Raw genomic sequence first — 26,447 nt, 5'->3', positions numbered from 1 at the left:
GGGTCGGCAGGAACACATCCAGCACCACCATATTGAACACTGGGGCCCCCCAAGGATGTGTGCTAAGCCCCCTCCTCTTCACCTTGCTGACACACGACTACACAGCACTGCACAGCTCCAACCTTCTCGTCAAGTTCGCCGATGACAAGACTGTGGCGGGCCTCATCAGCAACAACGACGAGACCAACTATCGGAGCGAGGTGAGCCGCCTGGCCCTGTGGTGTGACCGCAACAATCTCTCTCTAAACGTAGAGAAGACAAAAGAGATTGTTGTGGACTTCAGGAGAACACGCCCTCAGCATGCCCCCCTGACCATCAACGGTGCGGTGGTCGAGAGGGTGAGCAGCACCAAGTTTCTGGGGGTGCATGTATCTGAAGACCTCTCCTGGACCACCAACACCGCATCACTGGCCAAGAAAGCCAACCAGCACCTCTACTTCCTCTGCAAATTGAGGAGAGCCAGGGCCCCGGCCCACATCATGCGGACCTTCTACAGAGGTACTATTGAGAGCATCCTGACCAGCGGCATCACTGTGTGGTACGGAGCCTGCTCCAGCTCCTGTAAGAAGGTCCTCCAGCGCATGGTGAGAACTGCTGAAAAGATCATGGGTACCTCTCTCTCCTCTCTCGGAGAACTGTATACCTCTCGCCTCACCCGCAAAGCCCTTTGCATTGCGAGAGACTCCACCCATCCATCACACAGCCTCTTCAGCCTGCTGCCATCAGGCAGGAGACTGCGGAGTCTGCGAACCAGAACTAGCAGACTGAGGGACAGTTTCATCCACCAGGCTGTCAGGATTCTCAACTCTCTCCTTGCTCTGCCCTCGCTCCTCACATCCGCTCCATCTGGACTCTGACTTCCCAGTCTCACTTCACAAGCAACAGTCATTTTGCACGCAGTCACTTTACAACAGGCACCTTAAAACAGTTACTTTATACTCACTTTATAATAATCATTTATAAATAGTCATCTAGTCACTTTATATAACCCTTTTTGCACAATCATGCATCTTGGTTTGTATGTATGTATACGTGTGCGCGCGTGTGTGTATAGGACAATACATTTGCACTATTGCAGTATGCTAATTTTCCAGTACCTGTTTTTATTTTGTGTGCTTCATATTGTCAGATTGTACAGTTGTCTATTTTTATATATATTTATTTCTTTTATTTCATTTTTACTGCCACTGAGGTTAGAGAGTCACGCAATTTCAATTCTCTGTCTGTCCTTGCACATGTGGTAGAATTGACAATAAAGCAAACTTTGACTTGACTTTGACTTTGAATGACCTCCAGAGAGCTGGGACCACAGTAACAAAGGCTACTATCAGTAACACAATGCGCCGCCAGGGATTCAAATCCTGCACTGCCAGACGTGTCCCCCTGCTGAAGCCAGTACACGACCAGGCCCGTCTGCGGTTCGCTAGAGAGCATTTGGATGATCCACAAGAGGACTGGGAAAATGTGTTATGGTCAGATGAAACCAAAATAGAACTTTTTGGTAGAAACACAGGTTCTCGTGTTTGGAGGACAAAGAATACTGAATTGCGAAGAACATCATACCTACTGTGAAGCACGGGGGTGGAAACATCATGCTTTGGGGCTGTTTTTCTGCAAAGGGACCAGGACGACTGATCTGTGTAAAGGAAAGAAAGAATGGGGCCATATATCGAAAGAGTTTGAGTGAAACTCTCCTTCCATCAGTAAGGGCATAGAAGATGAGACATGGGTGGGTCTTTCAGCATGACAATGATCCCAAACACACAGCCAGGGCAACAAAGGAGTGGCTTCGTAAGAAGCATTTCAAGGTCCTGGAGTGGCCTAGCCAGTCTCCAGATCTCAACCCCATAGAAAATCTGTGGAGGGAGTTGAAAGTCCGTGTTGCCCAACGACAACCCCAAAACATCACTGCTCTAGAGGAGATCTGCATGGAGGAATGGGACAAAATACCAGCAACAGTGTGTGAAAAGCTTGTGAAGAATTACAGAAAACGTTTGGCCTCCGTTATTGCCAACAAGGGGTACATAACAAAGTATTGAGATGAACTTTTGCTATTGACCAAATACTTATTTTCCACCATGATTTGCAAATAAATTCTTTAAAAATCAAACAATGTGATTTTTTCTTTTTTTCCCCCCCACATTCTGTCTCTCATGGTTGAGGTTTACCCATGTTGACAGTTACATGCCTCTCTAATATTTTCAAGTGGGAGAACTTGCACAATTAGTGTTTGACTAAATACTTATTTGCCCCACTGTAATAGAGTTAATTTATTTTCCTGCCTGTCTCATCAGACCATAGGACATGGTTCCAATAATCCTTTGCTTTGTTGACATGTCTTCAGCAAACTGTTTGCGGGCTTTCTTATGTACTGTCTTCAGAAGAGGCTTCCTCCTGGGGTGACGGCCATCCACACCAATTTGATGTAGAATGCGGCGTATGGTCTGAGCACTAACAGGCTGACCTCACCTCTTCCATCTCTGCAGCAAGGCTGACAGGACTCCTGTAACGAGTCACATGACATTTTGGAGGGAAAATGACAAGCAGTATGCAATTTGGAAATTTAGGGATGTACGTAGTTTCTAAGGGGTGTACTCACTTTTGTTGCCAGGGGTTTAGATATTAATGGCTATATTTTGAGTTATTATGAGGGGAAAATAAATGAACTCTATTATATAAGCTGCACACAGACTACTTTTCATTGTGTCAAAGTGTCATTTTGTCAGTGTTGTCCCATTAAAAGATCTACTTAAATATCTGCAGAAATGCGTGGGGTGTACTCACTTTTGTGATACACTGTAATTAAAGACATTTTCATTTAATAGATGATATATATTAGATGACGCCTGTAAACTACAATTATAAAATTAAGATAAGCAATTGCACGTGTTTGTCATGCATACTGCCATCAAAAATTTGCCCGGCTGAATCTTTGTCATTTAGAATAGTATTGCTCAAGGTACTGTAGTAATAGACAAAGGTAAAATTATTGAGTTATTCAATCATTGAAGGTAAGAAAATGAATTAATGAATGAAAATGTCAAACTTTTAAGACTGTTATTTGCCAGAAGGCATATTATAGGGCTGTAATTAACGATTATTTTCATAATTGATTAATTGGACGATTAATTCAACGATCCATCGATTAACCAGATAAATGTCACTTTTTTCAATTTACCTTGGCAATTTATCTTTAGGTTGTTTTAGGCATGTTGTAAGTAACAATGCAGACAAAATGGATGACTTTTTCCTTCAAAAATAATATTTTTTTTCTTCTATTTTGCTTCCTTACCAATGTTCCCTCTAAACTGCACGTGTGCGCAATCGCGCACTGCTTGCACACACTCAGCGCACAAGAAAATCTATGAAGCGCAGAAAAATAAAATTTAACAGAAACGTATTGTGGCGGCAATAGGACTTCTGTCTGTTAGCGCCGCAATGATATGTCAGCTCGACACTCCTATTGGTGCGTTCGATACGGCAACACGACAAGGACAATTGTAGGCGCAGCTGTGATGTGTCAGCATCAGCTGGTGCGTTCAATACGGCAATGCGACGCTGCCGTTGGTGCGTTCGATAAGGCAACGCGACGCTCCCATTGGTGCTTTCGATGCGGCAATGTGATGCTCCCATTGGTGGAGAAAAGTGAGTTTGACACCTGTGCTGATTTACTGAAGCAACATTCCGCTGTCAATCTTTGCAAGCGCTAAAGTATTATTTATTATCTAATTTAATAATTGATATAATCTATTTAATTAGACCAACAAAATTGTTTTCTGAACCATTTTGCAACTTAACTCAATGACAGGTGTCGAGAAAAATGCTTTCAAATAATGTTTTGAACAATATCTATTCTTGAATTACAAATATTTCTGACCTTCTAAAACTTTTTGACGTTTAGATATACTAATTTATTGCTTAAAATAAGTCTTTTAGGCTTATTCTCCACTAGCCATTTTTCTTATTTCAAGAAATTTCTTGTAGCTTTACACTGAAAATAAGGGAGTTTAACTACTTTTAAGGAGATGTGTTTTTGCAGTGTAGCTATTCTCAGACAGAGAATAGGAATCTTGAGTGTACTTATTGTCTGAACAGTTTTAATGTGGGAGTTTAATATACTGTGATACATTGTGGTTGTTCCATATGTTTTATTTATTAACTGACTCATGCCACAATTGGACCTTAGCCAGGCCAAAGCAGGACTCTTCCTATGGTTAAAGCAGGACTCTCACATGTAACATAGTACACAGTTCACGAACAACGAGATTTTGGTCTTTTTCATTCTAAGTGGGCCGAATCAATTATACTGAATTAAAATTAACTAATGAATATTGCTGCTTTAATTTCATTCTTTTAATAAGCCTTGTAACTTGCTATGAGCCACGGTTTTAAACAGGCGTGAGACTGGTGTGTGGCCTCCGTGTACACATCTGATGTTGCTCACCGTGGTCCGCAGTGTGTTCACGGAGCTTGTATGTCTACTCAGACACATGAAAAATTAGAGGGAACATTGTTCGTGACCCAACTGTAGTCTACAACTGCATTGTTTTTTTAAAAAAAAAGGCCGTTTTTAATAAAAGGTTCTGAGAATAAAAACATTTTAAAAAATTCTCAGTACACAAATCAAACAAAAGTCCTGTTCATTCAAATAAAAATGTGCTGCTGATTTTATTTTCTTCAAACAAACTAAAGTACAAAATCGAATAAGGAAGCAGACTGTAATAAATCAGTTTTCTTCATCAAAAAGTTGTTCAAATACAATCCAAATCTAATTTCAAATGCACACTCTCTTGTATGTCAATTTACAATATGAATGGGAGTTTGTGTTAAAGGTGTTATGTGCTAAGGTGTTATATGAATGGGTTTGTATGGTTTCTTTATAAAAAAGAAGTTAGACAAATTTACTAACTAATAATAATTCAAGTGCCAATGTGCTTCTCCGAAACACTATACAAACAGACACTTAAGACACTGATTAGCATAATTGCTAACTATGTTAGCGTTCGGTGCAAGTAGTAACGCCTCATCAACAAAGAATACAACAATACAGTTGGCTTCATTTACTCACCCCTGACAGAGGCCCACTGGATCTAACAATACAAAAGACAATCTAACTCTCGACACTTCGTTATATTATTGATTCAGCAACCCAATCTGAGTGTAGCAGTAAACTCTCTCTCTGTCTCTCTCTTTCTCTCTCTGTCTCTCTTGCTCTAATAATCACTGGCCTCACATTACACACAAACAAGGACCCAAATGCGCCGGGTCATAGATGCCGGCAAAAAATGACTATCAAATTCGTTGGCAATGAATTTATTAATGAATTTTAATGGATTTAATCGATTAGTTGTTGCAGCCTTAGCATATTGGCAAGCAACATACCTTTTTGGAAAAAAATACCTTTAATAGGTGAGATTAGACAGGAGCTACAGTGTATGCAAGGCACATCACCTATATGTTAACAGATGTCAAAATGAAGCACACAATGAAAATATCATCACAGTGTAGCTTCTGTGAAATACGATGGACAGCAGGTTGTGTTTTGGGGATGCTTAGTTGCTTGTTGCACAGAGTGTCTTGAACACGGTTGAATTGCTGGAGTTGAATGTACCTAGCATCAGAAAGCTTTGTCATTTCAATTGGCTCAGAGCAAAATATTTGACGATTTTGAAAACGCCCCTAATATAAAACCGATCAAACATCTGTATATATATTAGTATTAGAGGTGGGACTCTTTGAGCACCTAACGATTCGATTAAGATTCAGAAGCTAGGATTCGATTACACCACCACAATACATTAACTTTACATTCGATTATTGATGCCCCCCCTCAGCTATCAGCTGCTTTTAATGTTTCGTACATTAGTTCCAAACTTTTTGAAAAATCCTCTCAGGCTAAACCAAACCACTATTTCAGTATCAAGTTAACAGTTAAAAACAGTAAATAAAATACTCATGTCCCCAATCTGTATCAGCAGCTTTAAACTACATTCAATTAATTTAATGTTGTGAATCAACCGTTAAAGCTGTTAAAATTGCTCCCATTATTCCATAATTTCCCTTCTGTCTACTTTCGACATGTGAAAGTTTTAAAACTGTTTCATCATTTAAAGATAGATTCAAGTCAAGATTTTGCCGATTTAGGAGTATTTTAGATACAAAGTTAATTAGGTTTGCTACAACAGAGCCTTCCAGAGAAGTCTAGTGCTTTAAGATGGCGGCTGTTTACTAACGCCGGCAAGTCTGTCATCTCGCATCTACTAGTAGTTCTCTATACGTTCTAATGCCGCCGTCATCTGTCATTTCGTAGCGGCTGTCGGCCACAGTCAGGTTTTTTTTTTTTTTTTTTATCGGCATGAGTTCAACATGATATTTACTCTCGGTCCATTCGTCATTGCGTCCCGAAGACCGCGCTGACCGTGTTTTAGTTCCGCTTTACCAGGTATAATTCAATAATCGGAATTTGGATGTTTGTGGATTGTTCTCGAATCCTCCACGGCCGAATTGCAAATAATCCAAGAATCCGAAATTTTGCACGCCTCTTATATATACAGTGTATGTATATGTATATATATATATATATATATATATATATATATATATATATATATATATATATATATATATATATATATATATATATATATGTGTGTGTGTGTATATAAAGTATATATATGTATATAAAGTATATATATGTATATAAAGTATATATATGTATATGTATATAAAGTATATATATATATATATATATATATATATATATATATATATATATATATATATATATATATATATATATATATATTTATATTTGTATTTGTATTTAAGGCCTGCAAAGCAAGAAAATAAGATTAGCAAGGATATCGTCAAAAGAAACAAAAACCTGTACTGCGCATCATTTTTAAAAGATCGTAATTGGACGGAAAAATATTATGTTTTTAAGATTTTTTTTAATGGCCACAGAGCAACAAAATATTTAAGGACAAGGATATCGACAAAAGAAACAAACAAACAAAAAATTGCTAAAGTATCGGATCTGTACTCTGTATCGGTGGATCCTCAAAATCAGGAGACTCCAACTCAAACTCAGGTTCTAAAATATGCGCTCGGGACAACTCTTAGTTTAACCTTATTATACAGTATGATCTACTCTGATTTGGATTATTTTACTCAGGCATCAATTTTATCTTTTTAAAATTTGCTCAGCTGGATCATGTTCAACATGAGCTAATAGCGACCTCGCACAGTAAACGCGTTGGCCAATTATATCATCAATATTAATGTAATTATTAGGGCTGTCAAAATTATCGCGTTAATGGGCGTTAATTAATTTTTTTAATTAATCACGTTAAAATATTACACGCATTTAACGCACATGCCCCGCTCAAACAGATTAAAATGACAGCAGTGTCATTTCGACTTGTTACTTGTGTTTTTTGGTGTTTTTCCGTCCTCTGCTGGCGCTTGGGTGCGACTGATTTTATGGGTTTCAGGCTTCAGCACCATAATTGCTATTGACATCAACAATGGCGAGCTACTAGTTTATATTTTAATTGAAAATTTTACAAACTTTATTAAAACGAAAACATTAAGAGGGGTTTTAATACAAAATTTCTATAACTTGTACTAACATTTATCTTTTAAGAATTACAAGTCTTTCTATCCATGGATCACTTTAACACAGACATGTCCAAAGTCCGGCCCGGGGGCCAAATGCGGCCCGTGGTCAAATTTCATCCGGCCCCTAGCCTGTCATAAAATCAATAACGTTTGGCCCGCACACAGACTTAATTGGTCAACAGCATATGAAGTAGCTTACACACTAAATGCTGCTCCTCATTTACCCACTAAAAGGCAGCAGTACTCTAAACAACATTACCCCCTGTGACCCTTTAATTCCAATTTTCTAAAATGGGGACAATCAACATACAAAAAGTTGACTGCGAGGGCCACGCATCAAGGATAGGTGGAAATTGGACTATTTCTTCACTAAAATACGCAACTCTGTCTGCCTCATTTGCAAAGAGACAGTCGCTGTTTTTAAAGAGTTCAATGTGAGGCGATATTACCAAACAAGACACGCTGACATGTACGACAAGATTACAGGGAAGATACGCAGCGAGAAATTGAAGCAACTTGAAGCTAGTTTAATTTCACAGCAGCAGTATTTCGCAAGAGCCCGAGAGTCGAAAGAGAACGCCACAAAGGCTAGTTGTGAGATTGTTGAAATTATTAATTAAAAAAAAATAATAAAGCAAATGTGACACACAGAAGGGCTTGCTAAAATTTGCTTAAATATATTGTTCTACGTACAGGACGTCAGCCAAGGTCGGCCCCCCACATTTTTACCATACCAAATCTGGCCCCCTTTGCAAAAAGTTTGGACACCCCTGCTTTAACAGAATGTTAATAATGTTAATGCCATCTTGTTGATTTATTGTTATAATAAAGAAATACAGTACTTATGTACAGTATGTTGAATGTATATAGCCGTCTTGTGTCTTATCTTTCCATTCCAACAATAATTTACAGAAAAATATGGCATATTTTATAGTTGGTTTGAATTTGCGATTAATTACGATTAATTAATTTTTAAGCTGTGATTAACTCGATTAAAATTTTAATCGTTTGACAGCCCTAATAATTATTAATATAATTATATATCAAAAGACCTGTTCACATACTGGAAATAGATGGGTTTTAGTCGGCTGGGGTACCAAAACGTATGTTTTGACCTGCCCATCTCTACTGGCATTACTGCTGAATCAGGTCTAATATATAGATAGATAGATGGAAATTCATTTGTGGATGTGGTAACACTTTAAAAATTGTAGGCGTTTTGATTAGGTTATCATCCTTTATCAACCTTCAAAAATCAATCAGCCTGTGATGATCCAGTGGCTCATAGTGGATTCACATTAAAGGGAGTTTCTAGAGTCTAGACCAATCTGTCTGGCTCCCTGCCTCTGTCTGAAACACAATACTCAACGATCTCACATTACCTCATGGTCACATCGCATAGCTGTCATCAGTATAAAACTCACAACAGGAACACAGATGACAGCAGTCATTTTGAGCACAGTAAAAATGATTACGGATGACAATGCACGATTTGACTTTATACAACAATTTGGCAAAGCATAGATGATGAGAAATTAGTCTTTTAATCCACCGTTTAGCCACGCCTACCTTTACAGGGCTCTAGCGTCCCCAACAGGTGGATGACGTCGGCAGAGTAATGGTTTCATCTGATTTACAATTCCACCCATTGAGGGGAAATTATTCAGAACAAAGAAAATGCGACAAAGAGTGCAAAATGTCATTGTTTCAGTCTCTCTACTCCAATTTTTTTTACAGGATATTCTTTTTATCGAAGTATTTTCCCCAATTGCTAAATAAATGGTATTGTCATGACAAATAACAGTCTTGTGCTAAATAGAATATGAAATAATAAAAATGCATTCATACAGTCCGACATGGCAAAATTACTCCATAACGGTCAAAACTGTCGACTTCACCTTTACTGTCGCACCTCCCGATCGATATTCTATGCCACCGTAGTTAATCAGGTTTTTGTCATTTCCCTGCCCCAGCTTCGGAGAATGTAAACAAACCAAGAGGCGTGACAGCTAGCCGACATGCTACCCCGAACCGAGTGATGTCTCAAAGTCTTATTTTCGCTTTACGAAGCAAAATATCACACAAAACTAGCTTGGATCATGTCACACATGGCGAGCAAGTTACAGCTCGTTGCCCTGCTACGGACAGGCGAGCTCGTCGGGGAAGCAGCTGGAGAGTACCGCCGGACAAACTGGCCGACGTCGGAGGAGTGCGTAGCTGCCACATGCCACAAGCTGCCAGTCATCGGCCGAGTGGCATTTTCAGTGGACAATCAGCCACAAAATGCAAGCCGCCTCCGTATTAAAACGTGTGCCATGATCCCAGTATTTGACATTATACAAAATACGATGTTTACTCACTTGCTCGTAAGTCCAATGGTCCAAAGTAGTAGGGCGTCTTTTGGACAATATCCGCGGTGAATGGGAACCTTTTGAAACCCAAAAAGGCTCACACGCGTCTCCCTGGTGCAGCAACAACTTTTTGCTGCCGTTTGGCTGACTTGATGCGAAAAATAAACGAATTAATCCGCAAAATCAGCTGAATCCGCAGTCCATCTGCATGCTATAAAGCAATGCTGTATTGTGAGATGCTGACCCGGGTGACGTCACATTCGCATTCGTCCTACCCGAGACTGAAGCCGGAAGTCACTCGTTTTCATGGCGCGGGGTTCAAAACTTGAATATATAAAACGATCCACACACATCCATGCGGTCCATTTCATTCAGGAGCATAAAACACTGCGTGAAATATGAAATAAACATGCTTTTTGGTGTCATCCGCACTTTAAGTATTTACTTTGCCAAATGTTTTCCATTACACATTGTCAGACAATCTGTCATTTGTTTAGATGTCGGAATTTACTACTTGTTCACATTTGATGTGGGAAAAGTAGCAAAAAATTATCTTTTTGCACACCGCATTTGCTCTAATGTATAATTAAAAAGGAAACCTTTTAGTAGAATTATCAACTTGACATTATCAGTTATCGGCTGGAAGGAGGAAGAAATTATTGGTTGTCGGTATCGGTTGAAAAACACATTATTGTGCATCACTAATTGCGGAGGCTCATTAGAATGATAGAAATTCATGAACGTGTTTGTATGCAAAGATTTATTATTTGTGTGCATGTACGCAGGTGTCTGCCAAAATTCCTATAAATGGCCAGCATGTTGGCTCTTTGTAAAAAGTTTGTACCCATCAAACACAAAGCAAAGTGTGAGTCATAGGCCTTTTCATTGCTCTTTGAGCACACTTTCTCTAACACGTTTGTCTATACCCAGCCTCATTCTTCTGCTTTCCCTAGATGCTTGTCCCTTCATGCCTCATATGGTTTCACATAGTCTTATGCAGTTGAATTGACTCCATTCATTCGTTAGGATTATTTTGCACTCACACCCAATCAATGAAAAGAATCTTGCCAGTTCAAATCACCTTTGCCTCGTGCTACGTACTGACATGAAACTAATATGAAGAAGCCTTAACCTGCCTCTGCACCTCAGGTATTCAGCAAGACAAAGAAGTAGACTGGTGGGAGAGTTTTTTTTTTTTTGTTGATTAAGTAAATAGAATTTTAGAAATTTTGAGTAGGGCTGCAACTAACAATTATTTGTATAATCGGTTAATCGGATGATTAATTAAACAATTAATCGATTAATCTGATGAATGTCACCTTTTTTTAATGACCTTCACAATTTAACTTGAAGTGTTTTTAGGCATGCTGTAAGTAACAATGAAGACAAAACTTAACTGTAGTCTACAACTGTACTGTTTTAAGTACATAAAACTTGTTGAAGTTTTAAATGAAGGTTCTAAGTATAAAACATGAAAAGAATTTCTCAGTATACAAATCAGACAAAAGTCCTGTTCATTCAAATTAAAAAAAAGTGCTGCTCATTGACTTTTTTTTTTCTTTTGGACAAAGTGGGGCCGTTCATGACCAATTTTAGTCCCCCATACACTTTGTCCAACTTTCTGTAAAATGGGAGAGGGAGTAAATTTAACTGACACTAATCAACACCTGGCTGAATACTGAAAATATTTTGTAAAACAACAAGCCTAGCTTATGATACTGCTAAAGCTAAATTATACTGAATGTCATCTAAAGTCTATGTGAATAATGTAAAATTTGGTGAAGTACTAGTATATGTGTTTATGCAGTTAAAAGAAGTTGTTTTCTATCACAACAAACCTCTGTCTTTTTCACATTTATGCTCCTCTTCTTTCTTCTTCTTTCTGAAATGCGACCTGGAGGGCTTTTGTCTTTTTATGACAGTGGTCTCAAACCGGTCCTCAAAGGGCCGCAGGGGGTACTGGATTTCATTCCAACCAAACGAGACAAATACCTTTTCACCAATCTGGTTTCTTACAAGTGTAATCAGTTGATTGCAATCAGGTGCTGCTTATGTTAGTAGAAACCTCATTGGTTGAACTGTTTGTGCTGGATCTGTTGGAACAAAAACCAGGACCCACTGCGGCCCTTTGTGGAGTCGGTTTGAGACCGCTGTTTTATGACGTTGCTCAATTGCGGAGGATTGCATAAAAATAACACCTTCAGATAGCTCTCTGGTCTGCAGGAGGGGTGAATGAGATTAAAGACTGTGGTGAAATTACTGCATCACAGGAAACCGTGAAACGGGCAGAAGTCGCATTTAAATATTTGATTATTATTTAAAGACTTAACACTATATGTATTGTTGTTCTTTTGTTTTATTGTCTTGTATATTTTTTTAATACTGCTGTCCTCAAATATTATTTGAACTTTTTTTTTTTAACTTCCATTTGGATTCTGCGACGCCGCTAGCATTGGCCTATGTACCGCACGGCTCTGGGACAAAGCGTTGATAAAAACTGTGTCAATGACTCATTTATTTTCTTTGAACAAACTGAACACCACAATTGAGTAAGGAGGAGGCAGACTTTAATGAATCACTTTTCTTTATCAAACAGTTGTTCATAAATACAATCCAAATCCAATTTCAAAGCATTCTCTCGTGTGACAATTTACAGTTTGAATGGGAGTTTGTGTTGAAAGGAGACTATATGCTGTTTTATAAATGGGTTTATGTGTGTGGTTTCTTTCTAAAAAGAAATAACGCAACTTTACGATCCAACAATAACTCAGGTGCTTCTCCAAAGCACAATACAAACGGACACTTAAGACACTGATTAGCATAATCGCCAATTGGTTTAGCGCTCGAGGGTAAGTAGTCACGTCGACACTTTGTAATATTATTGATTAAGCACCCCGACCTGAGTGTAGCAGTGAACTCTCTCTCTCTAGCGCGCTAATCACTGGCGCATGCAGCCGCACATTACACACAAACAAGGACCTAAGTCGGACTGCTCATGGCTACCAGCAAAAATCGATTATCAAATTGTTCGCAACTAATTTATTAATCAATTTAATCGATTAGTTGTTGCAGCCTTAATTTTGAGTGTGAAATTTTGCAGTGGCAGTTGACAGAGTTGCACTGCGAGGAGTGACGCACAAGTTTGAAGACAAAAGTGATTATATTTTTGAGGTGGGTAAAAACCTAAAAGTCAGAGCTGCCGCTTTAACTTGCAAATTGATACAAATGATTTTTCTTAATTCGATTCCTTCAGGTCAGCTGGTCTGATGGCTTTGTCTCATCAGTTGTCCGAAGTCAACAGGAAGTGACTGAGCTACTTTCACAGGTAGGGTGCCCTTTCATAATTCATTTAAAGATCTTGGGGTTATTTCCAAATGGATTTAAATGAGGTAAATGGTTGATAATGATATTTCAATAATGTTCTTATGTATTCATATTTTGTGATATTATTTCCTCTCAGTTGTCACAGGCCTTTCCTGATGAGCGAATGGAGAAGCTCTTGTCTAGTGAGTCTGACGCCAGGTTAGTTATCAGAGGTCTTTCTGTCCGATGGAGTATGATAACTGACTTCTACATAAAGACTTAGGCATCGTATTGTGAATTTATCATTGAACAAACGTTCATCTTATTCTTTTGAATATTCAACTTTGTACTGAAAGAAGAAATATGCTTGAATGTTTATAAGCTTGATTATTTGACAAGTCCCTTTTGTGCATTTCATAATCATACGTATCAACATAAAAGAAATACAATACTTTGTTTTTGCCCATTTTGAATATTCTTATTTTTAATGCATCTTTTCCCACTTTAATGGTTAAGGTAATCAGACAAATGTACATAAGTGACAAAGACAAACCAAATAAACACACAGAGAGTAAATGCAGTTCTAAAATGGTCATTTTATTTGTCAAGTGCAGAAAAGAACAATTCAAAACTGTTTAGCCTTATGTAAAAAATGTAATTGCCCCCATGACTTTTTCGCCGCCGATCACATTTTTTCCGAAAGTTGAGTTAATTTGACCACACCCAGGCCTGATTACCTCCAGACCTGTTCAAACAAGAAAATACTGAAACAGAATAGCGTGGCATGGCCTCAAATAGGGCATTCATGCTATAAAACCATGCAATGTCACTCAATCAGTATAATTCTCCTAAGTAAATTATACCAAAATATTTCCACTGATCTTTAAAAGATATATTGCCAGTCTTAAACTGAGTAATTTCAGTTTTCACTGCTGGGGGTGGTCAAATTAGTCTAATTTAGATTTTATCATTTTTTTCCCTGCTAAATGCAATCTCAAGTTATGTTTACTTGAGCTGTCACTGTCTCTCATTTACATTTGTTTAATGATTTGCGAATTAACAAGGAAACAAGTATTTGTAAATACTTATTCATTGCGCTGTAGGATAATAAACTAAGTTGCAACTTTTATCAGGAGCAGCACCATGAAATTTGACTTATTCGCTGCCATTGACGGCGTAAAACGACTAATACATTTTGACTGGGTTAGGCTTGCAGCGAATGATCGCCGTCAAGCAGTGTTGTTTTTGTCAACAATGACGATAACGAAAATATTTTGTTGACAAACAATTTTTTCATGACAATGACGTGACAATGACGAGCTAAAAACATTGTTGAGGAGACTAGAACATAATGAGAAGAATGCCAGTTTTTGTCTGACGACACAACAACGAGACGAAAATGCGACATCGTTTCTGTCATACCAGTATGTTCACAATGCGTGATATTTTCATATTGTACATCAGCTTGCATCGTGGCAGTGTTTACCTGTTTTCACACACTCCAAAATATCAGGAATATCGCAGGATTTAACTGTGCAGCAGTTGTATGTGAGAACAATCGACTAACACGGAGATTACGCAGACATTTCACAGGTCGCGTCTTAGAATATTGTCCGGGACTTTCCCGAGAAGTGGTGTGCGTGAAAGCAGGCGTTAAATTCCCGGGTCACAGCACGATGGCTGATGACCTAAATATCATAGCGGGCTGATCGTCACTTCCTCCCTCTTCGCAGTAAGACGAAAAGTGGTAAACAAACGTCGCAATTATCAACATAGCAAGCTGGAAACAGCTAAATTAAATTGAAAACATAACAAAATTTAAATTGCTACGTGATCGTAGAGCCAAGGAAGAAAGTCCATCGTCTATTTTTGGAAATGTGTGGTTTATTTTGTTGCTGATGTTAGGGTCTGCTACTGCGGAGACAAATTTGTACTTCAAAGCAGAAAAGGGGGAAAAGCACAATGGGTCTGTGATAGTTGGTCGACGGAGATCAATAAAATACTACGGTAAAACTTTTTCATCTTCCCTTCTGCGAGTCCGCAAAACCACATTTTAAATATTTGTGACCTGGTATTTTGATATGGAGCAGCAAGAAGTATTTCGATATGGAGCAGCAAGAAGTTAAAGACAAACTAAAGACAGGGGAATTGAAAAGACAAACACGCACCAGTAAGAGTGGGATGTGGAAAGGCTTCAAATTGTATGTATGAGTGTAACGAATGTGGCGCTTTGCTCTCATATGAGAAATATATTTAACCAAGTTTTCCAGCGTTATTTCATTGTTTAAATGCATTTATAATGATCATAAAAATATAACAGACTATTTTTTTTCTGCCAACTGAGAATTTGTGACAAAAGACAGGCTTTTATGCACAAGTATCGTCACAAATCACACAATACGCAACGAGTCCGTTTTCTTAAGCAGCAAGCAGTACTCTGTCCAGGTCTAACTAGCGCATCCCCTCCCTTTCCTCCTTCTCCTTGATTGATTGATTGATTGATTGATTGATTGATTGATTGATTGATTGATTGATTGATTGGATATGTGTGTGAAAAGGGCATTTGAGTCATGTCACTCATGTGAGATGTGCTGCACCTCTCCCTCCTCACCGGAGTTTAGAATGTGCCTCAAGCTAGGCTGCGCTCCATCTTGCTTGTTTAGAAACATGGTAAGATTTGTTTTCTTATCTTTGCAAGAGAAAATATGCAATGTTTAGATCTGTGCTGAGTGGTCATCAGACGCTAAATGTAATCCTAGCATTAGCATAGTATTCGCGTTTGCTTTAGCATTAGCTACAGAATGACGAGCGTCTTCTTAAAACACTGGCGATTCTAAAGCAGAGCCGCTTGGCTTTTATGGTCAGTAAGTCTAGAGGATGTTAAAAGCTCGGAGAACTTTTTTTTTTTTTTTTTTTTACATACAGTTTTTGGATTCTAGAAAATAATGTACTGCTTTTCCTGTTGAGTATGTATTATCATCACAAACCTGGCATTGTCCTTTTAGACGCTACAATATGTGCTTGTCTGTCTATGTTCATTCGAAACTGTTGCAAACCTCTATTTTTGGACTAAAACTTTTTTTTTCTTTTTACAGACAAAAAAAATTCGAGTAACTGTCTACGAAAACTAGACAAAATTTGTATGAGATTTCTTCGACTAAAACTAGACAAAGACGAAAACATTTTGAAATGACAGAAATATGACTGAGACTAAAAAGTATTTTCGTCCAAAATACTAAGACTAAAACAAAAATTAAAAGGGCTGCCAAAAACAACAGTGCTGCCAACGCTCCCAATCAAAATGGATTGCATAAAGCTTGTCATTGTGGCTTTTTAGAAAGCCTGGGGAAACTTCACTCATAGTTGGCAAGTGTCAGGTGCCCTGCAGGGTTGGTGACAAAAACCAGCTAACGGAATGTAGCCTACTAATTGAGGTTGGCCCATGATTTAAGTAGAAGAACTTTACACCTGTCGAGCAATTCACATGCTTTAACGGGCACAACCACAAACATTTTACCTCAATTTTCTTGAACGTAAATGTTGGGTCTAAACTTACTATTGTACTAAGAAAATAATAAAGGACCTGAGGGAGGGCGGAGAGAGAATCAGACTTGAGACGAAGACAAAGCTTTTACGCTAACGGCCGTCAGGAGAAAAGGTTGATGCGGGCCGTGTGGCTCACAACAAGCTTATCTAAACCTCCCCCTGAGGAGCGCAGCCTTTTTATTAAGAAGTTGGAGAGCATTCATTGCACATGCGTAAGTTTTGTTTTATCGAGATTGTATCATTCACTGAGAACAGAAACCAGAATGAAACATTATGGTGACGTTTACTGAAAAGAGAAACTTTACTCTTTCCTTTGTGTAAACACTAAAAAGCATAAGTGAATAGAGAAAACATAATCATAACACCTAGTTTTAAACACACATAATTGCATTTACTATTGTAAATATTGTGAATATTGTTAATACTGTTATTGTGCAAAAGCATTAAAGCACATCTCACAGTAAACTTTCGCTGAGCTTCGCATGTGTAACCTACAATTTACCAAATCTCCGATCCTCAGAAAGAACAATCATAAGTGTTCGGCGGAAGATTTTCGGTGCGTTCTACTAGATACTCCTTTGAGGAGAAACACCACACTGTAGTGCTACTGTCGCTTTTCAAAACTGAGGGAACAAAAGGTTAAACTTTTGCAGCTTCGTAGTGACTTTTTCATTAATGTCTGACATCATCAAATCACTGCAGTGTAACTACCTTGAAAATTTAAAATTCATATCACCACGAAAAATACACCGGAAATAGCAGCGACGGTATGATATGACACAGTACACTACTAGTACCTCTACTTAGGAAATGAATTGGTTCTGGTAGTGGGATGGCGTGGCTCAGTGGTGGAGTAGTTGTCCCCCCAACCCAGAGGTTGTGTGTTCGATTCTCCACCCTGATGAACTCGCCTAAGTATCCTTGAGCAAGATACTTAACCCCGCATTGCTCCTGGTGCTGTGTCACCAGTAGGTAGATGGCAATGTAGTGTAAAGCGCTTTGAGTACCTTGAGAGGTAGAAAAGCGCTATACAAGTATAACACGAGTTTCGTAGCTTGAAAATTCTGTAGGTAGAGACGCGTTTTCCATGTAAATGCCCTAATCCGTTCCAAGCCCCCCAAAATTCATACATAAATCTTTTATAATGCATAGAAATGCATCAAAACATGTAACCAATACATGTTACAATTCGAATATTGCACAATGAACATAAAATCAGAGTCATGCATAATGTAGAAAAAAAATAAACAAGAATAGAGTAGAGATTTAAAGTTAATACATGCATGTAAAAGCTGTCAGAACACAAGGGTCGAATGAAGAGGACGCTGGGATACAAACATAGACGTACAGTAGCGGTCCGTCTTAGAGAACTGGATGGCAGGAATGCTCGGCGATAGCCAATGGCAGAGCAGCTATAAGTATGTTATGTTCAGTAAACTAGGAGCTGCAAATACCAGCCATACTGTATTTTTGTCTTTCATGTTCTAAAATTTCTTTCGTAACAAGACGCGATATTCTCCCGTTAAGGTGTGTCTTAACAGGTACAGGTATCACTGTATTAAAGTTCATATTTGCATCTTTATTTGCACTATATCTTTGTTCTTCACATAACTGTCTCCCCCCTTCACCCCTACCCAGATGTCTGACAGTGTTGCCCAGCCATGTCCTCCAGCACCACAGCGTCCAACTCTTCTTCACCTCCACCAGACCTCTATCACCCAAACCCCAGTCCCCCCTCTCTTCCTTGCTCCCCAATATGCCTTCCTCTCCTCCCACAGCTCCTGTCATCCCAACCTACCCATTCACTTCCAACAATTGTGAGTCTTTTCTTCCTTAAATTTACTGTTTCCCATTTTGTAACAATCAGTCAAATGGAAGCTAAACATGTGGTACCTATTTTAAGATGTGGGAACATTGATTGTAGATGGAATATTAACTAGTGCTGTCAAATTTATCGCGTTTACTGTTGGTAATTATTATTATTATTTTTTTTAAATCAATCACGTTAATATATTTGACGCATTTAACGCATGCGCGGAATGACCCGCTCATGCATTGCCTCAAACAGACTGACATTGAGGGCTAAGAGGCAGAGAAAGGCAGTGGACACAGGCGTTCATTGAACCGCGCCGTTTATTGCATAAGCTGCGGCAACTCCTTCACAAAAAACATAGGTAAAGTGAAAGCAACAAAAATAATATTCCTATCTCTAAAAATAAATAATGTTCACAAAAAGAAAAGCTGGCATTCCTAATCAAAATAGCTATGCAAAATGCACATAAAACTTACTCAGACATTGGTTAAACTATTCAAACATTTCGTTTAGCTCAACAAATACACTGGATGAGAATATTTAGTCACAATATACAAACAATCAGCTGTCTCGTACGTTGTGAAGCCAGCACTCAAATGAAAGTGAATCACAATAGACCCAGTCTAAAAAAAAAAAAAGCAGGGAGCTACGGTGTCAGTCGAGGGACAAAACACACTCATTGGCTTAATTTCTAAGTAATTTAAAGCTCGCCATTGACACCTTGTGGTATATTTCAATCACTACCTTACGTAGTTAAAGATACTGTGGAAGAACGGCTGTGACGTCATCGCTCAGCGACGTCAACAATGGCGAGCGACTATTTTTTGATTGAAAATTTTACAAATTTTATTAAAACGAAAACATTAGGAGGGGTTTTAATATAAAATTACTATAACTTGTACTGACATTTATCTTTTCAGAACTACAAGTCCTTCTATCCATGGATCCCTTTAACAGAAAGAATGTTAATAATGTTAATGCCATCTTGTGGATTTATTGTTATCATAAACAAATACAGTACTTATGTACCGTATGTTGAATGTATATATCCATCTTGTCTTATCTTTCCATTCCAACAATAATTTACAGAAAAATATGGCATATTTTAGAGATGGTTTGAATTGCAATTAATTACGATTAATTCATTTTTAAGCTGTGATTAACTCGATTAACAATTTTAATCGTTTGAAAGCCCAAATATTAACTATTAATGCTAGTTTTGAAAGTGAGCGAAATGAGTGTAGGATTAAATGGATAAGTTGTACGCGTGTTCTACCATTGAGGAGTTAGTTAGAGGTGTAGCAGGGAGGATTTTTGGTTTTATGTTTTGACGGTGTTGGAGGGAGAAGACAGTGTCTATTTTTGTCTGGTGTGGGAATTCATTCTGTGGTATGTTTGCGTTGGGAAGTTGAGTGTGGGGACCTCGTGTATGTCTGTGTGTGAGTGCGTTCACTTGATTCTACGAATGTGACTTCATTTCAGTGTATTTTTAACCACCGATATAGTGTGTGTGCGTGAGTGGGTCAAACCGCAGGGCATGAAGTGTCAGTGTTAGTAATCAGCATGGTGTAATTGGACTGTGCATAGTCATTCTCGAGCGCAACATATTAAGTCACTATTTTCATCTGATATTTGTTATAATTTAGCTCTTATCTAAGCCCTGTTTACAACCCTCTTGACTGTGGAGCTTTAGTATAGGACATTTATTCTCGAGGTCTTTGTAATCCTGTCCCAAAAATTTTCTTCATGGTTTTGAGTTGATAAGGACTTGCAGAGCATGGTATTTTTGAGGTGTTACTTTGTGTACTCCTGGTTATTTCTTTTGGGAGTGAAGTGCAAGGGAGACACATTACTAGGGCTGCATCTATCGATTATTTTAGTAGTCGATTAATCGATGAACTAGTTAGTTCCAATAGTCGAGTAATCATATCGACATGAAAAAATTAAAATACCTGAGCTGGGCCTCAAACAATATTAAAATAATAATAATAATAAGGATCTACATCTGTACAGCAAAAGAACAATTGGCTAACTTACATAGCAAAAGTCCACTAGCTTAAATGCTATAAAATACATTTTTTTTTTTTTTTTTTTTTTTTTTTTTTTACAATGTTCTTAACAAATGGTTCTGACACATATTCCCACAAAATTGGATAAATATACCTTTAAACTAAATTACGAATACATTAAAAAACATTAGCTCAAACAAAAACCTAGCTTATGTTGGTCTTAACAGGCAGCAGCATGATTTAGCCATGTAAAATGAGGCAGACTAGAGGGCAGTGTATCCACCCAAATCAATGAAAACAAATGCAAACACTTTCAAATACAAACCATCACAACGCCACATTAATTAAACGAATACTCGAAGCAGCAAAATTTAATTCGAATCTTTTTTTCTAATCGAATACTCGACTTAATAAGTTAATAATCGTTGCAGCATTATATGTTACAACAACATTCAACACAACCAATTGTCCTCTATTGGTGAGCGGCAACAGTGTGTACGTAACGTCACTCCCTACAATACATGGCTGTCACATCAAAATCTGGTTGAGAATTTAGTATCATCTGGAAAATATAGTATTTAGTACTCATCTGATTTCACAACAAATCAGAGAAGAAGATTATTAACAGTGGAGTTGTCCGATGACTTTTAACTGATATCCCAATGTAATCAAACTCCGAAAATTGAAACCGATACCAATATACATTATGCAGGTGTGAACATAATATATTATTGCTAATAGTATCGTGATGTCCAACTGAATGCTTGAATTTTGATCAGGCCACAAAGAGTTACAAATATAGGCGGGCAATCATAAGACACATGGATTAAAATGAAGGGGGAAAAAATCATTTGAAACATTTTTTTTAACAGTCCCGAGATTGAGGGGGGGCAGTATAGTCAAGGTGTGTTCGAGGTACTTCATTCCGTTAAGATAAATCAATCTACTTCATTAATTGGACAATTATAATGAAATTTTCAGTGTAAATGTAGTTCAATAACAATACAATACTACAATAACAGTAATAAACCAGAAAACATGCTGTTTCAGACCAACTCGAATGCTCGCCTTCAGCCTTAAAACTTGGAAGTAATGATGTATGTGCCGTTTCCCGACTTCCTGAGGTGGACCAGAACCTTCATCTATGACTCCCCACACAAGCATCTCAAACATTACCACCCACCAGTACACCCTGCTGGATTTCCGTCACTACGACAAAGAACTTTAATGCACTAGGACATGCCATTGCGATGACAGTTCCCAACATGCATTTTGCAAGGCTTTTGCACAGATTTTTAATCATAATTACTGTATGTGTTTCATTACTTTTCTTAGTGATTATTTCTTTCTGGTGACGTAGTTTTATGTGATGAGTTTATAAATCATTATTTTTCATTTAGTGTTCATTTTTATTGGAACACCATGAGTGATATGGGTCTTTCCCTCAGTTAAGAAATCCCAAGAATCTTACTTCAGAGACATCGGCGGTAGTGGGAACTCTAGGCACAACTACTGAACTAAGCTGTTGCTAGCCTATACACCAAGGCTGAAGGCCTGTACATTAGTTTATAACACAGCATACGTACTAAAGCAAAACCGATATGGATATTAATTAAAATGCATTTACTGGACAACTCTAATTAACGCCACAACACAGAATAATTGCCTGGAGGACATTTAAAGGGAACCACGGACAGAAGGGCTTGTAATTCTTAAAAGATAAATGTTTGTATGAGTTCTAATAAATTGATATTCATACCCCTTTTCATGTTACCATTTATATAATATTTGAAAAATCAGTTTTAATTAGTAAGTCGCCATTGTTGTTGACAACACAATGGACTTTGGGCGGTAAAGTCACCGGGCAGCGCTGCCGTACTTCCAAAGTGTCACCCATTAGCTATATAAACATGTCGTCGGTTCTGCCCTTCCAATCTGAACCTGAACGGAAAAGTGTTGAGAAGGACAGCCCTGTCGATATTTTACAAAACAATTAGCAAAAGCAATTAAATGAAAGTCTCCAGTGAGATTCAAACCCGCGTTACCCGTGCGACAAACGAGCGTGTGGACTCATGATTTTCCTTATAAAGGAATCGCAACCTACATGCGCTGTCTGTCTGAGCTGTAAAACCTGAAAGGGAAATGCATTTGAAAAAAAGTGCAGCTGGCTTGAGCACAGAATTAAAAAACGCAACTCACTTCAGACAGCAAGCAGACAACAATAACGTAGGGATTGCGTAAAAGGGTTTATTGAACACACAAAAAGCACATGATCGCTAAAAAGGAAACAAAAAAGGGTCTGTGACAGTAGGTCAGGATTATTAAAAAAAAAAAAAACGAGGGAAAACTGCAGTGAGGGGCAGACAAAAGAAGAAAAAAACTAGGCAATGATTCAACTAACAACGAAGGGATATACAAACTGTCAAATGGCAGCAAGTCAAGCCCCCTAGGATTGGTTTAAAGGCACTACTGATGAGCTGAAAATGGATGCAGGTATAACATTGGGAACTCATCCCACATCTCTGTAACAAAACAATCTGACCAGCAGCAGAATGTGACAAAATCATGCCAGTCATCATACTAGCTTCGCCTGCTAGCTAGCACAGCTATTCTTCCAGTCCAGGCCAACCGCATCATAACGCCCAGCGTGCATTGCGCGCATAAAACATAGCGCCCTCCGTAGGTCAAAACATGTACTAAATATTGTAGATTTTTAAATCAATGGCAATAATTTTTGAAAAGAAAATTTGAAAATTGAAATTTGAAAAGAACAATTGTGGCTTATTATCCCTTTAAGTACTCGTGCAAGAATTGGTCCTTTATCAGAGTGGTTAAATGGTAAATTCTTAAAATGTCCTGATGTTACGATGTGTGTACCTCATTCTGCTTAATTTTTGCATGACATCTCAATAACCCAATTAAAATACGAATGCCTTTTACACAGTAAATGTGACATTTCCATTCTCAATTTTCATTCAGCTAGCTCATCTAGCTGTATGATGCAGTACAGAGGGACCGGCAGGTAAGATTTTGTCATCACTCATCACTGCAATGTGCAGCATTTCTACCCCGTGACAGCGTTTCCTCTTTCAGGGCGGTGTACAGAGTGGCCAGTGTCCAGCCTGTTGTCAGCACTCATAATTCTGCCTTGGCCTGCTCCTCCCCTCACCTCTCTTCTCTCCCTCCCTCACATCCTTCTCCACAACACTCCCCTCAGCTGTCCTCTCTCCCTCCCACGGTGCCACCCTTGCCCACACAGGGCTTCCTCGCCGGCAGAGGTGACGCTTCCTCCCAGCCGCACTCCCAAAGCAAACCATGTCCTTCACTTCAACAGCACACGTATTCTGACCCTCAGCAGTCCTCATTTTACCCGTTGCAACTACAGACCAGCTGTCACCTCGGTGCCCAAGCCCCGCATTTGCCCCATTCTCAGTCCCTTTCGTATTCACTATCTCAGTCCCGTACCCAGCACCACGCACAGTCTCCATCACAGTTGCAGGTGAACACACCAGAGCAGAACGGCATCTTGGATTGGCTGCGCAAGCTTCGCTTACATAAATACTATCCGGTGTTCAAACAGCTGACAATGGAGGAGGTGGGTTCTGTCTAAAAAGCAATTTAAATTTAAAATATGTAATAGTAATTGAGTGATTGAAAGTTTCTACTCACATCTTCTCAAAACAGTTTTTAGCACTGACAGAGGAAGACTTAAACAAGTACGACTTAACCCAGGGAGCAAAGAAGAAACTCAAGACTCAGCTGGAGTTACAGAAGTCAGCAGAGTAAGTTGAAGTTGTCTTTGAAGCAGATTTCTCCGTAATCTCTCAGTCTGGTTTGTAATATTTTGAACAATAAGTGAATATAATTGAAGCTTTATGCACATTAAAACGGATATTTAGACATCAAATGTAAAGGTAAATCTAAAAAATATGCAATTTTTTCCTTTCAGTTCAGAAAGTGATATATATTGAATCATTACACGTAGTTTGGAATATTTCAAGCCTTTATTTCTTGAAATTCGGATTACTATGGTATCAGATAATTAAAACCCCAAATTCATTTTTTTTTAAATGGCATATTGTTGAAATAGCGAAATATTGAAAACGTATTGTGTCATTCCCTCGTCAGTCAAGTAATCGGAATGCTTGCAAGTGAATCTCTAAACAGTCCAACGCTGAGGGTTTTTATTATAAGCAATCATTCCCAAAGCGGTAACCCACAACAGAAGAATGGAGGGGAAAAGTGTGGTAGTAAAAAGTGCACCAGCAACAGGTCCACTTCAGACCTGATAGCAGATGTGGGTAGAGTAGCCAAAGATTTTACTCAAGTAAGAGTAGCTTTACCTCTAAATAATATGTTTGAAGTAAAAGTAGTCATCCAAAACTTTACCCAAGTAATGTATTTGTAGAAAAGAATACTTAAGTAATGAGTAACATTGTAAGTAACTGCTTACAATTTCAGATTTTTGAAAAAAAAAATAATAGTATACTTTTTTTATCAGCACAACTTAATCTATATGAACTGTTATTATTATACACTAACAGTACTATACCCCAGTGGTCCCGTTTTTTGCACCACAGACCGGTGTGATATGGGCCCCTTTTTCACGGACCGGCAATGTTTGGCAGAAAGTTACAGTAAATATGAAATATTACGACAGGGCTAAAATGAACATGAAGTGCAGGGAAAATGTAACTCATCATACACTGAATCAAGCATTTTTTAGCAGCAGCCTCCCCTAAAACTTGATGGCAAATATCCTTGGTCACAGGCACAATCAGTTCTTTTCCAATCTTGAAAAGTTTCTTGGCTTTAGCTATAGGGATCGCCACGAGGTATGATGCTCTCAGTGGATTCGCTTTTGTTGTCTCGTTTGCTAGCTTTTAGCCAAATATTATGCAGAATGGACTTGTTTGTTGGCTTAGCAGGTGCCTTTACTTTTTAAAAAAGCTGTAGACAGCCAACAACAGCTAACGTTACTGTTTACACCAGGGATCACCAACCACCGGGCTGGGGAGCGGTACCGATCCGTGTCACATTTGCTACCGGGCCACAGAGAAATAATAAATCATTTGTTAATGACCGCAATCTGGCCTGTGACTAATCCGAATAGAGATTTGTGTATGTCGCCCTCTAGTGGTTGGCCGCCATTACTGGGATGTTTGCACACCTGTAGCAGCCCAGTGTCAGTCAATGCAAACAGTAATGTTAGCTACCTTTGGCTGCATGCTGCGGGAGGCACAACGCAGCTATTGCGGATGGAGTACTTCTGGTAGTTTTGTTCAGATTTGTCACATCTAGATCTGTTTTTCTATCTCTACTCTCTATATTGGGTCTATGTGCGCTTGTCCACGGTAATGACGTAGGCGCATCAGATTTGTTCCCGAAGTTAATAAGCCCACACGTAAGCGAACATGACTGAAAAACAGATGTCTTTGGAAAGCTTTTTTTTACAGGGAATAGGCCACCTGCTGAGCCAGAATAGCAGCCAAAAACCAAATCCATTCTGCATAATATGTGGCTAAAAGCTAGCATACGAGACAAAAAAAACCCAAATGCACTGAGAGCATCATACCTTGTGGCGAATCATATTGCTAAAGCCAAGAAACCTATCACGATTGGAGGAGAACTCATTATGCCTGTGACCAAGGATATTTGCCGTCAAGTTTTAGGAGAGGTCGCTGTTAAAAAAGATTGATGCAGCATATGGTGAGTTACATTTTCCCTGCACTTAATTTTCGTTTTTAGCCCCTTCGTATTATTTTATATTTGCTGTAATTTCCTGCCACACATTTCCGGGGTCCA

General features: G+C 38.6%; 1 protein-coding gene across 2 annotated transcripts in view; it reads left to right on the top strand.

The window, feature by feature from the left end:
* zcchc14 (zinc finger, CCHC domain containing 14) overlaps positions 1 to 26,447 on the top strand; it is a 68,586-nt gene that overhangs the window by 25,046 nt on the left and 17,093 nt on the right. For both annotated transcript variants that reach the window (XM_057837723.1, XM_057837722.1), the window contains exons 4-10: positions 13,072 to 13,142; positions 13,225 to 13,296; positions 13,432 to 13,493; positions 18,459 to 18,637; positions 23,622 to 23,664; positions 23,736 to 24,237; positions 24,327 to 24,424. In XM_057837723.1, the coding sequence (XP_057693706.1) occupies positions 13,072 to 13,142; positions 13,225 to 13,296; positions 13,432 to 13,493; positions 18,459 to 18,637; positions 23,622 to 23,664; positions 23,736 to 24,237; positions 24,327 to 24,424 (1,027 nt within the window). The remainder of the gene's footprint in view (positions 1 to 13,071; positions 13,143 to 13,224; positions 13,297 to 13,431; positions 13,494 to 18,458; positions 18,638 to 23,621; positions 23,665 to 23,735; positions 24,238 to 24,326; positions 24,425 to 26,447) is intronic.

Source organism: Corythoichthys intestinalis, chromosome 5, assembly GCF_030265065.1.
Source record: "Corythoichthys intestinalis isolate RoL2023-P3 chromosome 5, ASM3026506v1, whole genome shotgun sequence".
Classification (NCBI taxonomy): domain Eukaryota; kingdom Metazoa; phylum Chordata; class Actinopteri; order Syngnathiformes; family Syngnathidae; genus Corythoichthys; species Corythoichthys intestinalis.
This window is presented reverse-complemented; position numbering and strand designations above follow the sequence as displayed.